This window comes from Ipomoea nil, unplaced genomic scaffold (assembly GCF_001879475.1).
Source record: "Ipomoea nil cultivar Tokyo-kokei standard unplaced genomic scaffold, Asagao_1.1 scaffold2537, whole genome shotgun sequence".
NCBI classification, from domain to species: domain Eukaryota; kingdom Viridiplantae; phylum Streptophyta; class Magnoliopsida; order Solanales; family Convolvulaceae; genus Ipomoea; species Ipomoea nil.
The window spans coordinates 164,726-179,419 of NW_017618965.1; the positions used below are offsets into that span (position 1 = coordinate 164,726).

Sequence of the window (14,694 nt, forward strand, 5' to 3'; positions counted from 1 at the left end):
GAAATTGTTGTTATGTCATGATGTCTTTTCCCCGTTTGATGTTTCCAAGTGTCCTGTTGTACCTCGTTTGTCGTGTATGAGTCTCGTTTGATGTTTTGAATACCGTTCTAGGAATTTATGTGTAGTACGTGTCATTGTTGTTATGTCTTGATTGTTATTGATTGATTATGTGTTGATTGAATGGTGATGAGTATCGTGGTCATTGCGCAATGGCCGATGTGACAGATGATAATGATGTTGAGATTGTGATTGGTGGATATGAATTGTTGGCGGTTGGCACATCGAGTGCCCTGTTATTGTACTAAAGGTACATGCCTAGCGGTTACTGTGCTAATTAAAGGCACAAGCCGACTTTCGACTAGTTTGCCGTTGAGCATGGGTCTTGTTATATGTGTTGCGGTGCCATGTTGGGGCTACATGCACTGACCCCTTTGGTATTGGTACTAGAGGTACGGATCATGTGAATGGCACTGCGGCGCTATCTTTATATGTTTGTGGTTGATAGGTGGTTTGTCGGTGGGGCCATGTAGTTGTCCAGAGGAATAAGGAAGGAGATATAAAGGTGGCTTAGAGGTATAGGTTGGAACTGATATAAGGACGAAGGGGAACCACAACGTTGGAGCCTGGTATAAGGTCGGAAGATGGATTGTGTGCTCTGTTGATTACTTGCTAACAGATTTTCTTGATTGCCTTTGTTGTCCCTATTTGCAACTTATATGCCTATTCGTCTATTATGTCTTGCAACGTGTTCTTAGGATGTATGTTAGTCTTTATGATTATTCTATACCGTTGACTCTATTAATATATCTTGATTCTTGATCTGGGATTTAAACTTGAGTCTCGTATGTATATATGTATTACAGTTTCAAAATGAGTTTCTTATATCTACATGTATTGTACTTAACGTGTTTGAGTGGGTTACCAGCATTATTCGCTGACGGTTGTTACATCGAATAATTTTTGGTGATGAGCGTTAGCTGCGGATCGCGCTAGTCAGAACCTTGGACTTAGCTTAGTTAGCTCTAGCATAGTATTTGAATATTGACTTACGAATTAAATATGCATTGGTTAGCTTAGCCTGTGCATCTAGGTTCTCAAAACTAGGTGTGGCATAGCACCCCGACTCTTATAGATAGTTTTATGCTTTGTTTGGGATAATTGATTTTAGTTTCATTATTTATATAAGTTTTAATTATTTTAAAAAATTAGGGGTGTTACAGCCCGGCTCACCCATGTCCAGCGGGCAGCCGGCGGGCAGAGGGCTGCCCTCCGGCGGGTGGTCCTCCACCCGCTAGAAATTGTTGGTATGTCGTGATGTTTTTTCCCCGTTTGATGTTTCCAAGTGTCTCGTTATACCCCGTTTTTCGTTTATGAATCTCGTTTGATGTTTTGAATACCGTTCTAGGAATTTATGTGTAGTATGTGTCATTGTTGTTATGTCTTGATTGTTATAGATTGATTATGTGTTGATTGAATGGTGATGTGTATCGTGGTCATTGAGCAATGGCCGGTGTGACGGATGATAATGATGTTGAGATTCTGATTGGTGGATATGAATTGTTGGCGGTTGGCACATCGAGTGCCTTGTCATTGTACTAATGGTACTGGCCTAGCGGTTACTATGCTTATTAAAGGCACAAACCCACCTTCGACTAGCTTCCCGTTGAGCATGGGTTAGGCTATATGTGATGCGGTGCCATGTCTGGGCTATATGCACTGACCCCTTGGTATTGGTACTAGAGTTACGGATCTTGCGAATGGAACTGCGGCGCTATCTTGATATGTTTGTAGTTGATAGGTGGTTTGATGGTGGGGCCATGTAGTTGCCTAGAGGAATAAGGAAAGTGATATAAGGGTGGCTTGGAGGTATAGGTTGGAACTGATATAAGGACGGAGGGGAGCCACATGGTTCGAGCTTGGTATAAGGTCGGAAGATGGATTGTCTGCTTTGTTGATTACTTGCTAACTGTTTGTCTTGAAAGCCTTTGTTATCCCAATTTGCTACTTATATATCTATTCATCTGTTATGTTTAGCAACGTGTTCTTAGGATGCATGTTAGTCTTTATGATTATTTTATACCGTTGAGTCTATTAATGTATCTTGAGTCTTGATCTTGGATTTAAACTAGAGTCTCGTTACTATATATGTATTACAGTTTCAAAATGAGTTTCTTATATCTACCTATATTGTACTTAACGCGTTGGAGTGGGTTACCAGCATTATTCGCTGACGGTTGTTACACCGAATATTTTTCAGCTGATGAGCGTTAGCTGCGGATCACGCTAGTCAGAACCTTGGACTTAGCTTAGTTAGCTCTAGCATAGTATTTGAATATTGACTTACGAATTAAATATGCATTGGTTAGTTTAGCTTGTGCATCTAGGTTCTCAAACTTAGGTGTGGCATATCACCCCGACTCTTAAGGATAGTTTTATGCTTTTTTGGGATAATGAATGTTAGTTGCGTTATTTATATAAGTTTTAATTATTTTAAAAATTAGGGGTGTTACAGCCCGGCTCGCCCATGCCTAGCGGTTACTGTGCTAATTACAGTCAGGCAGAGGGCTGCCCGCCGGCCACCCGCTGGAAATTGTTGGTAGGTCGTGATGTTTTTCCCTGTTTGATGTTTCCCCGTGTCCTGTTGTGTCCCGTTTTACCCTATTTGTTGTGTATGAGTCTCGTTTGATGTTTTGAATACCGTTCTAGGAATTTATGTGTAGTACGTGTCATTGTTGTTATGTCTTGATTGTTATTGATTGATTATGTGTTGATTGAATGGTGATGAGTATCGTGGTCATTGCACAATGGCCAGTGCGACAGATGATAATGATGCTGAGATAGTGATTGGTGGATATGAATTGTTGGCGGTTGGCACAACGAGTGCCCGGTCATTGTACTAAAGGTACATGCCTAGCGGTTACTGTGCTAATTAAAGGCACTAACCCACCTTCGACTAGCTTGCCGTTGAGCATGTGCCAGGTTATAAGTGTTGTGGTGTCATGTCGGGGCTATATGCATTGACCCCTTGGTATTGGTACTAGAGGTACGGATCATGCGAATGGAACTGCGGCGCTATCTTGATATGTTGGTTGCTGATATGTGGTTTGTCGGTGGGGGCATGTAGTTGCTCGGAGGAATAAGGGATGCGATATAAGGGTGGCTTGGAGGTATAGGTTGGAACTGATATAAGGACGGAGGGGAGCCACAAGGTTGGAGCTTGGTATAAGGTCGGAATATGGATTCTGTGCTTTGTTGGTTACTTGCTAACTGATTGTCTTGAATGCCTTTGTTATCTTTATTTGCTACTTATATGCCTATTCGTCTGTTACGTCTCGCAATGTGTTCTTATGACGTATGTTAGTCTTCATGATTATATTGTCGAGTCTATTATCGTGTCTTGAGTCTTGATCATGGATTTAAATTAGAGTCTCGTAGGTTATATATGTATTCCGGTTTCAAAATGATTTTCTTATATCTACCTATATTGTACTTAACGTGTTGGAGTGGGTTACCAGCATTATTCGCTGACGGTTGTTACACTGTATGTTATTCCAGGTATAGATCAGTAGCTTTGGAGCGCGTTAGATGGACTCGTGGATTTCGCTTAGTATTAGTTAGATGGCCTGTGAGCCTTAAATTGTATTATGGATATTACTTATAGTTCATGCCTTGTTTGGTTAGTTTAGCTTGTGCATCTAGGTTCTCAAATCTAGATGTGGCAAAGCACCCCGACTATTATGTTTCGTTTGTGCTCTGTTTGGGGTTTAATATTAGATTCACCTTTATTTTATAAGCTTTAAATATTTTAAAATTTAGGGGTGTTAGAACAACTCCCATGTGAATTCGGACTTGTTTGATGGTCCCATATAGACTAAGATAATCCATAGTAGACACCTTTTTCCTGACTCCCTACCACAAATAGAGCGCGAGATAACATATTGGATCACTTTATACTCCTCCTTTGTGAAGATAATATTTACCCACAAAGCCGATAGATGCGTAACTTGAAGGTGCAACGGCTTTTCAATGTCCCAAGTGCACTAGCAATCTCCTTTAGACTTGGGTCCCTGAAAGGAGGAGTATAAATTGATCCAATATGTTCTTTCGCGCTCCATTTGTAGTAATGAATTAGGAAGAAAGGTGTTTACTATGGATTATCTTTGTCTATATGGGATTATCAAACAAGTCCCAATTCACATGGATGTTCTGGTGGCGCATATCTTCTATAGTCAGTTCCAATCGTAGGTCCCTTTGATTTTTGTTGGGTCATTTGAAGCCAATGACCTTGTGGTTTAGTAGCACCAAGTGAGTCTCCTAATTGGTAGGGTCATAGGTTTGAGCTCCAGTGGAGGCGGTATTCAGTCTTTATGCTTCAGTAAGTTGAGAAAGTTAAAAGTACATTATAACAAAGTCAATTTTTTAACAATGCGTATAGTTTGACCCCTAATAAGAAGTTTTTGAAGTGCACAAATAGAGTAAATTTCAATAATTCTTTTTTTTGCCACTAGTCTAGCTTTGATTCTTTCAATGGTTCCATCTGACTTGTGTTTCACTTTATAAACCCACTTGCACCCTATAGCTTGCTTGTGAGGTGGAAGAGTTGTTAGTTCCCAAGTCTTATTAGCCTGTAGGGCATTATCTCAGGTTGCATTGCATTCCTCCAACATTCATGTTTAATAGCTTCATTGTATGATTTAGGTTCCTGGATGTTCAAGATATTCACAGCAAAAGTTTTAAATTTAGGTGCCAATCCATCATAAGAAAAAAACAACAGAGATGGAATGAGGAGAGGTCCTAGTAGCAGGAAGATTGCCGCTGTAATATGTTGGTCCCAAAGGAGGTGTGATAAAAGTGTAGAGGGGGCGGGGTGAATAGACTTTTAAACGTTTTCTCGAATACAACAATTGCTAAGGCAACAGAGATATCAAGACTCTTAACTAGATTGTTAGAGTCTTGTATGCAACGGAATAAATAAATACGAGTTGTGTGATTGTGTCAAGTATATCCACGTGATAAGCAGTAAGTAAATAAAGCAGTAAATGACACAAGGCAAAGTATAGTGGTTCGGAGGTGATGTAATCCCCCTACTCCACTTGCTCTTATCGTCAAAAAGCAATTCACTATATCCACCACTTCTTGGTTCCTAGATACAATGAATTTCCGTGATCTAGTGCTGTGATCACTAAGCCCACACTAATCACGTCCAATTCCTCCCACACTGTTGTTTCGGATTTCACAGCTCCGTGCTATTTCCCCCCCCCCCCCTGTTTTCCACGATCCGGTCGACGTATCCCGTGATCTAGTGCTTTGATCACCAAGCCCGCACCAATCACGCCCAGTGCCTCCGACACTGCTGCTTCGGATCTCACAGCTCCGTGTGACAATCCAGGATTTCACAACTCCGTGCTACTTTCCCCCCATCTTCGACGTATCCCGTGATCCAGTGCTTTGATCACAATGCCCGCACCAATCACGCTCAGTGCCTCCGACACTGCTGTTCCGGATCTCACAGCTCCGTGTGACAATCCAGGATTTCACAACTCCGTGTTACTTTCCTCCCTTCCTACACTCCAGTGGGAATATCACTTGTTTGTAGAAAAACAAGTTTCACTGGCTTTCAACTTTGAGACTTCTTGAATGGATCTTCAATATGCAGCAAGTCTCTCAAAGATGAAGAATTTAAACACTCTTGAATATTTTCTCTTTGAGCTCTGAGTGTTTTTCTCACTTGAATATTTTCTCTATAAGCTTTCTCTAGCAGATTGGATTCGTATGTTCTTCTTGTTAGAAGTATTGGAAGTGCTTTGATCTGCTTCAATCTTCATCCTTTTATAGTTGGTTTTGAGAAGTTGTCCGTTGGAAAAAGACAATCTCAAATTTGAATTTCAAATCTCAAATTTGAATTCTTGTAGCCTTTGCAGAGGATCTGTAGCTTCTTCAGAAGATCTTATTAAAAATAATATCTCTGACAATTGAGATATTTCAGCCGTTGCTTAGCTCTAGGTCCATGTGAAGAGACTCTTAACATATTTCTGATGCAGATCGTGTCTTCACGTGAAGGTGCTCTTAAAATAATTCTGATGTAGATCATGCCTTCTAGGACTTTCATCTTCTGAGTATTTTAGTATTTTAGTGTACTGATGAAGTTGTTTGTGTTACTGATGAAGTTGTTAGGGCCAATGAGATCCTTGATCTTGGTCTCATACTGGTGGTGAGATTTCAATCCTTGATTGAAACTTCATCTCTAACTTCAGCTCTTACTATATATAGCCTTTAAAACTTCATCTCTAACTTCAGCCTCTGAAACTTCATCTCTAGCTTTAGCTTTAAACGGCATTAGGTTCGGAGCGCAAGCTCAACCATAGGAAGAAGGTATAAGTGCGGTTAATGCCGATTGATTGAAAGTTGCAGGCGCGGGGACACTCATTAGATTAGTTATGCCACTCTCTATAACAACAGAAACAAAAGAGTGACGAGCTATACTATAATGGAAAGAGCTATTGACCCGAGCTCCACTCCGGGAGAAAGACCTAAATGCGACAGACACTCCCAGCACCTATTAGTCTTAATGATAGGTTTAGTATTCTTGTTATATCTTCCCATAACCTAGCCCATTTCAATATAAAGGTCTCATTCAATGCAATTTATAAGCTTTTAGGGAATTATTTAATTGATTTCGAAACCACTTTTGCAACCTCTGTTCCAACTTCATCTCTTCTTTAGTTTCGAAACCTCTTTTGAAACTTCATTTGAAACTTCATCTCCTTTCTTAGTTTCGAGCTCCTACTTGATCTCATAGAGCTGATTTTGGCTTCTTTAATTTTGCCTTATAAAATTGTAGAGAGCGAGTTTTGAACTTGAGATCTTGGGGTTTATATACATCAAGCTTTCATTCATCTCACCTGTAAAAATTATTAGTCATTATAGCATTCTCCTTGATGTACTTCTTTCTTTCCATAGATGCTTGATCTTCAAGATAACTTCATGCAATTTCGTTTGCTTCTCGTTTCTTCGTATGAGATTATCAGTATGACTTCTTCTTGAGTTGGGGCATGTGGGCTTATTTAAGTATACATATCATATGCATACATCTCCTTCTTCGTATTTTTTCCTTTCTCTATATTTGTTAATTTTCCTTTCATGTTCTATGACACGCCTAGACTTAACAAATAAAATTATGGATTCTAAAATACAATTTGACATATCAAAATCCATCACAATATGTTCCTAAGATAATCCTGGAGGCATGCTGGTCTGGAAACTTGCCTATTGGACCTTCTAGGGTGTTGTTATTCCTGTGGTGTTTCATGGGGCTCCATATGTCAACCAAGTCCTGTGTTTGATAAGGTAGTAGGAGAAGGCCCTCTAGGCAGAAAAGTATCTTCAATGGAAGTCACATCATGCAAGATAATTTCAGGATGACCAGCCAGGTCACCTGAAATGTTGGTTGCCCTGTAAGCAAAAATGTTTTCATTGAACATTACATCCCTTGATATGAATACCTCTCTTGTTCTCAAGTCATAAAGTTGTATCCTTTCACTCCATTAGGATATCCAAGAAAGACTCACTTTCGGGCTCTAGAGGCAAATTTAGGCTTGTGACCATTCATCGTGAGAGCATAGACTAAGCATCCAAAGGTTTTGAGGTGGTTAAGCTTTGGAGGTTTCTTGAACAAGACCGGATAGGGAATTTTTCCTTGCAGAGCCTCACAGGGTAACTTGTTGATGATGTAGACAACATGCAAAATACAATCCCCCCAAAACAATCTCGAAAATGTGCTCGAAACTTGATGGCTCTGGCTACTGTCAAGATATGACCATGTTTTCTTTCGAACACACTGCTCTGTTGTGCGGTGTAGACACAAGAGGTCTGATGAATTATTCCATTTTCTTGATAAAATTTATCCATTTCAAACTCCTTTTCATTATCTGTTATCATGCACTTTATTCTATTTCCAAATTGTGTCAGGACAAGAGCATGAAAAGCTTGGACTAGACTTCTTGCCTCATATTTCCTTTTCATAAAATATACCCAGGGTCAGTCTGCTGAAATCATCTACAATTGTTATGAAGTACTGGTGGCCATATATGGTATGAACATGATATGACCCCATATGTCAACATGTAAAAGATCAAAACATGCACTAGAAGCAGTAGAACTAACTGGGAAGGGCAATCTTTTTTGTTTAGCAAAGTGGCAAATATCACAATCAAACTCTTTATTTAATTTCAAATCTGAGTTTGACAAATGTAACATTTTTAGTTTTGAATAGGAGGCATGTCCTAATCTGGTATGCCATAGGCTGCAAGAGTTACAAGCATTGACCTCAACCTTTTCTATTGAACTAGAAGAGTTAGGTAAAGTTGGCTTAATCAAATGATAAAGACCATTTTGCAATTTAGCCATGCCAATCTTCTTCCAAAGGGCTTGATCGTGTATAAGACACAAGTCAGAATATAGCCAAGGTGTGCATTTGGAGCCCTTGATCAACTCACTAACAGAAACCAAGTTATAATGAAATGTAGGAACACAGAACACATTCTATAAAATTAAGTCAGGTGAGAAGTGTATTGTCCCTATACATGTGATTTTAGCCCCAGTGCCATTTGGCATTTCGACATGCATATACTTAATTTTCCTTGCATCAACTAATATATGTGATTGACATACAATGTGATTGGTTGCACCACTATCCAATATCCAAGTTACCTTGTTAACACTAGAGGATATAAGGCACATACCTTCTAGTGGATTAGGGACAAAATTTGCAGAAATGAGGATGGTTTGTGGTGGAGTTCCCATGTCCAGAGGAGAACCCTGAGAGATAGTCTCACTTTTCACCAATTGTTTGAACATCTGGTACTCAAAGGAGCAGCAAGCATATACCCAAGGAACTCATCCAGAATCACCAGTTAGCAGATCACTTGTACGTACACCTCCTGTAGCCGTTCGGCAGAGGAACTCCGTTCCGCAAAGGGGCAACAACTCCGCAAAGGAGTAGCAAGCAGCAACAATCACCACAAATTCTGATAACAATATCACATCTGAGCAACTCCAGGAGCTCATCTCGCTGCATCAAGGTCTGATGGGGCAAACCTCTACTACAACAACCGTATCTCTCATTCCAATGTTCAACAAAGCAGAACACAACAGTGAAGGCAAGTGTTCTGACTTATCTTGCATTAATTCTGTTCCCTATCTTCATCGACATGGATCTTAGATTCAGGGGCGACTGATCATATAGTGTGTTCAATAGATTTTTTTTGATGATTGTCACACTATTGAAGGACTGATGGTTAATCTGCCCAATGGTGATCATGTGTCTGTGGAACATATGGGAAGCATTAAACTGTCTGATGATATATGGTTAAGAGAAGTGTTGCACATCCCGTCTTTTAAATTCAATATTATTTCAGCCAGAAAGCTACTGCAAAACTCAACTTATTCTCTAATATTTGCATCTGGTCAGTGCCTTCTGAGTGAACATGGGAAGGTGATTGGATTTGCTAAAGAGGAGAAAGGATTATACCCGTTGAGTAACCCCTGGAAACTAATACTTGTAAACGATTTGTCATGCAGTGTAATGCTGAGCTTTGGCATCAACGCTTGGGACATTATCCCATCAATAAAATCCATATGATTTGTGATATTTCTCCTTCAAATATAAAGAATTTAGCCTGTGATGTCTGCCACTTCGCAAAACATAAACGGTCTGCATTTCCAGTAAGCAAAACCATGTCGAGTGCATGCTTTGATCTCATACATGTTGATATTTGGGGGGTTTTTGACTGAAATGGGAAGAGACAAATGGTTGTGGACAATAATGGGAACCCTTTTTTTTGTACAGGAATAGGAAAAACGAGTTTGGGAAACGCGGTTGCGGTCAAAACCGCATTTCCCAAACTCGTGTGGGTCACACTTCTACTCTACGGACAACCGCATTTGGGACATGCGGTTGTCGTATACACATAGCCGCGTTTGAGAAATGCAGCTTTCGTATATCATACGATAGCCGCATTTCCCAAATGCGGCTATGGTATTTGAGCAACGCCGGTCGTCTGGCGATTAGCCGGCGACAAAAACGCGTTTGGGAAATGCGTTTTTCGAAACGCATTTCCCAAACGCGAATTTGTCCTCGGCGGGCCGGACATTTACATACATGTCCTATTTCACCCCTTTTTCCGGGACACACAATATTTGTCCAAGTTTTGCGACTCTAATGTGCCTGTAGTTCTCCGAAAGTCTTCATTTACATATTCATACTTTTTTTGAACTTGAGTAGACTAGACTATAGTTTTGATTGGAATTTATATGTGTATTTAACTAGACATTAAGAAATTTAATTTGAGGACACAATACATAACAATGTGAGAATTTTAACGGTGTTTGTTGTATGTAATTGCAACATAATATATGCCTCTTATTTGTGGTTTTTTAGAAGGCCGTAAAAAATAAAGCATGAAATTTTGTATATGCACGTTTGATGATATAGTATTTAATTAAAATTTTTTGCGTAATGTTAATAAATAAATTGTCGATTACATGACATATATAAATCATATAATACATGATTACAATTTCCGTAGTTTGAAATATAAAATTTCATAGCTTTTGACAGATTGATATTACACATTTAATAATATTTTGCAAAAATAAAAAAATATTCGTTACAAATTTGACAAAGGCAAACCCATGTCGGAGCGTATTACTTGTCAGCTTACAAAATATGGACCACGCCACGAATGAATAATATCCCATTTGGACCTTGAATTGAAGGAGTATGTCTGCGGAACTGTCAGGCTGCTGTCCCCGACGAATGAATAATCTCCCATTTGGATTTTGAATTGAAGGAGCATGTCGGCGGAACTGTCAGGCTGCTGTGTTGACAAAAGAACTACCCTTTGTTGTCATTGGAACTTTGATTAAGGTGCATTTTGTCAACGTAACAACAACCTAGCAATGTGAGATTTATAGAAAAAAAAATTAAAAAGAGATTGTATAAAAAATTTAGAATAATTGGCTCGAAAGTCACCGCAAATCCAACAATTTCGTGCAGAACAAGAGCAAACGATTGTGATTGTAATCACAAGAACTTGCTCTAACCTCAAACCCAACCAACAGACGGATAGCAATGGCGGAAGGAACCTTTCCCTTCCGAATCGCTCCAAACATCCATCTCTTGGGTTCAAACACATTCGCGAGACTTAATTGCATGACATTCAACATTATCCTCCGTTGTATGAGAGTGTGACAAAATTTCTAACATTTTGGGAAATTTTCAATCGAAAAATAGGAATTTTCTATACTGAAATTGAGAAAAATACAACATGTAAATCTACATGATTAAATATGGTGTTTCAATTCACGAATGCAAACGGAACAATTTATAGTCCAAGTTGTATAATACATCCAAAAAAAATAAAGTTGTAAAAGTTTATCTCTACATTGATTAAAAACCACATGGGGTGTCAGCCGTGAGATGACAATGCATGGGTTGTCATCTCAGGGCTAACAACCCGTGTGCGCTGTCAGCCTGGCTGACAGCCCTATGGGCTGTCGCCGAGATGACAGCCGATTTGGGCTGTCATTTCGATGACAGCCCCAGCCCATGTGGGTGTCATAATGAGATGTTATCTCATTATGACAACCCATGTGGGTTATCATGCATTGTTTTTAACCGTGTAGCGTGTTGAGTTTTTAGAAGTGTGGCTGCTACAAGGTGGGCTTTAAAAGTTTGCATTTTCAATCGGAGTTAATTAAAGGTTAGTGTATTTTAGCATTATTTATTTTGAAAAGTTTTATTTGATAGTTTTTTATAATAGTTATACTTGATATGTATATTTTTTTTGTAGGAATTACCTTAAGGAAAATGGCAGGTATGAATTTCACATCTTTATAATGATTGAAGTATAAATTATTTCGATTAAATTTTATACGAATTTTTTTTTTTTTTTTTGTAATTATAATTTTATCATGTATGAGATTTTATTTTGTATAGGTAACCAGGTGGTTGTGTTGATATGTCGGCATCTCGAACATGAAGGTCCTAGAGATGATGTTGATTTCAACATTGCTCCCCAAAATGTCGTGTTCGTCTCTGCAACATGTTCGTTCGAACAGTTAGTGTCCGAGATAAAGAATTGTCTTCAAATTGGAGACACTGTTGGTGAGATATTGTTATGGGGAAAATTTTAGCCAAATCAATCTCTGGGTGATGTAGTTTATCCATTTCCAATAACCGATAATCAGACGTGGTCTTATTTTTTCGGGGCTATGTCCACGTTTGGGGCGTTAGTGGTTTTTGTGAAACTTCAAATGTCTTTCCATTCAACATTGAATCTAAACATTGTTCAAGGGGGTACTAGTGTTGACCGCATGCCAATTAGAACATGTGAAACACGAAGGCGTAGTGATGGTCGGTCACGACAAAGCACGCAAGCAGAGCACATACAGATAGTGCCAATGGATCATCTTATTTGTGACGCAAATAATGTCATTTTAGACGAAGAAACAAACACAAGTGGGGATGAATTTTTGTTTCCTTCCGATGATTATGACGACCCTAATTATGAGCCCGTTGAAGAGGTTGAATCGTCCGTCAACACGTCCATACATGATACGACATCTCGCTGGCAAGCACATGATCCAGCTTGGTACAATGATTATACAGCATACGGGAATGCTTTTCAAACTGCTAGTTCGTCCATTGGAGTTGGAATGGTGTTCGACAGCTACCGACAATTAAAGAATATGGTGACAGAACATAATCTTGACCAACATACGCAGTTCAAAACGGCGACCAAGAAGAGCAAATATTGGAAGGCTACCTGTTTATATCCCCAACAGTGTGCGTGGATGATAAGTGCTGCGCAGATTCAAGATTCCGAAGGATGGATAGTTAAAATGTTTCATAATATCCACGGATGCCGTGTGGATTATACGGAGGGCGGAGATGACTACAACCTTACCAGTAAAGTGATTTCGGAACTAATTCTGCAAAAAATTGCAGATGATCCGCGATACAAAATTAAATACGTCATCAAAGATGTCAAGTCAAAATGGGGTGTTCGTATTGATTACAAAAAAGGCTTGGTACGCAAAGGTCATCGCGTTGGAGACGCTGTATGGAAAGTGGGATGAGTCCTACAACATATTGCCACAAACGTTAATGGCCATACAGCAAACAAATCCAGATTTCGTTGTTGATACTGTCTACACGGAAACGGCAATCCAGAATGAGTTCCGATTTAAGTATGTTTTTTGGGCATTCAAACCCGCAATAGAAGGGTTTAAATACTGTTTACCCGTACTTACGGTCGATGGGACGCATTTGTACGAAAAGTACAAATGCCACCTTCTATTAGCAGTAGCTATAAATGCCAACAAAGAAATACATCCAGTTGCATACTCAATTGTTGAAGCTGAAACAGGAGATAGTTGGAGTTGGTTCCTGAGATTGGTGGCTCAAAATGTGTTTGGCGATTTGCAACACATATGTATTATCTCGGATAGGCATGGTGGCATCGACCATGCATTTCGGGAAGTACCAGAACTGGCCGAGCCGCGGGTCCAGCGTCGATACTGCCTCCGTCATTTGTGGTCAAATTTGATGACCAAGTTTAAGAACAAGGAATTAAAAAATTTGTTTCGGCAGGCCGGTTGTGCTATGGATGTTCGGGGGTTTGAGGCTGTAATGAGTATAATTCGGGCAAGTAACGAGGCGACATATAATTACTTGATGGCAATCCCTGCCCGGTTTTGGGCCCTAAGTCACGATGGGGGATTTAGACATGGATTGATGACGACCAACAGTTCAGAATCTTTCAACAACAGTCTAAAGCGTTGTCGTCTTCTGCCCGTGTCAGCTATAGTGAAGCTAACGTACGAAAAAAGTTGCTTTAATGTTCGCTGAGAGGCGTACTGCTGGATTGGTAATGCAACAAGGGGGGTTGCAATGGCCATGTAATATTCTCGATGAGATGTTGAAAAGGGAAAGCCACAAGTACCGCGCCATTGTAAAACGTCATGACGATCTTGACAGTATTTATTCGGTTGCGATTGAAGGTGATCTAAATAGGTACGGGAGACCGAACTTCGTGGCGATCAACATCAACGAACAGGTATGTAACTATGGCCAGTGGTCTGTCGACGGACTGCCATGCATTCATGCACATGCGGCCTGTCATTACGTTGGTAGAGTCCCCGATGGTATGGTTCCGGATAAATACTCCCTAGCAAAGTATCTCCAAACTTATGAAGGAACCATCATGCCTTTATTGTCTGAAAATTATTAGCCAGTCCCATCCTTTACGACGTTGCCCCCAACAGTTCGACCTGCTGCTGGTCGACCAGGTCGTCGCGAAAGTACAAGAATTCCGAACGAAATGGATTTGAAGGGAAAGCGTTGTAGTGTTTGTCGTTCAGCAAACCACGATATTAGACGATGTCCACGGTTGCAAAGGGATGTGTAATATTAATGTACACTATCAGCTCACATGGGAGTCTTTCGTTGTTATGTGTAAATACAAGTAATTGGCCCCAAAAAAAAGAAAAAAAAAACTTTGCAACCACTTAGCAGGAAAAATTAAAAATAAAAATGTGACTAGTCATTCCGACTAGTCACCTTGCTTGCTTTCAATGTACAACTGACAGCAACATGATTAGTCACGTCGCGGGCTGTCAGTTGTATACTGA

General features: G+C 39.8%; 1 protein-coding gene across 1 annotated transcript; it reads left to right on the forward strand.

Annotated features, from left to right (window-relative positions):
- Nucleotides 1-13,168: 13,168 nt before the first annotated feature.
- LOC109153758 lies at nt 13,169-13,912 on the forward strand. The gene has a single exon (XM_019301623.1). The coding sequence runs from the start codon at nt 13,169-13,171 to the stop codon at nt 13,910-13,912; it is 744 nt and encodes a 247-aa protein (XP_019157168.1).
- The last annotated feature ends 782 nt before the right edge of the window (nt 13,913-14,694 follow it).

Coding starts and splice junctions, on each gene's coding strand:
- LOC109153758 (XM_019301623.1), top strand. CDS start 13,169: ATGGCCATACAGCAAACAAATCCAGATTTCGTTGTTGATACTGTCTAC.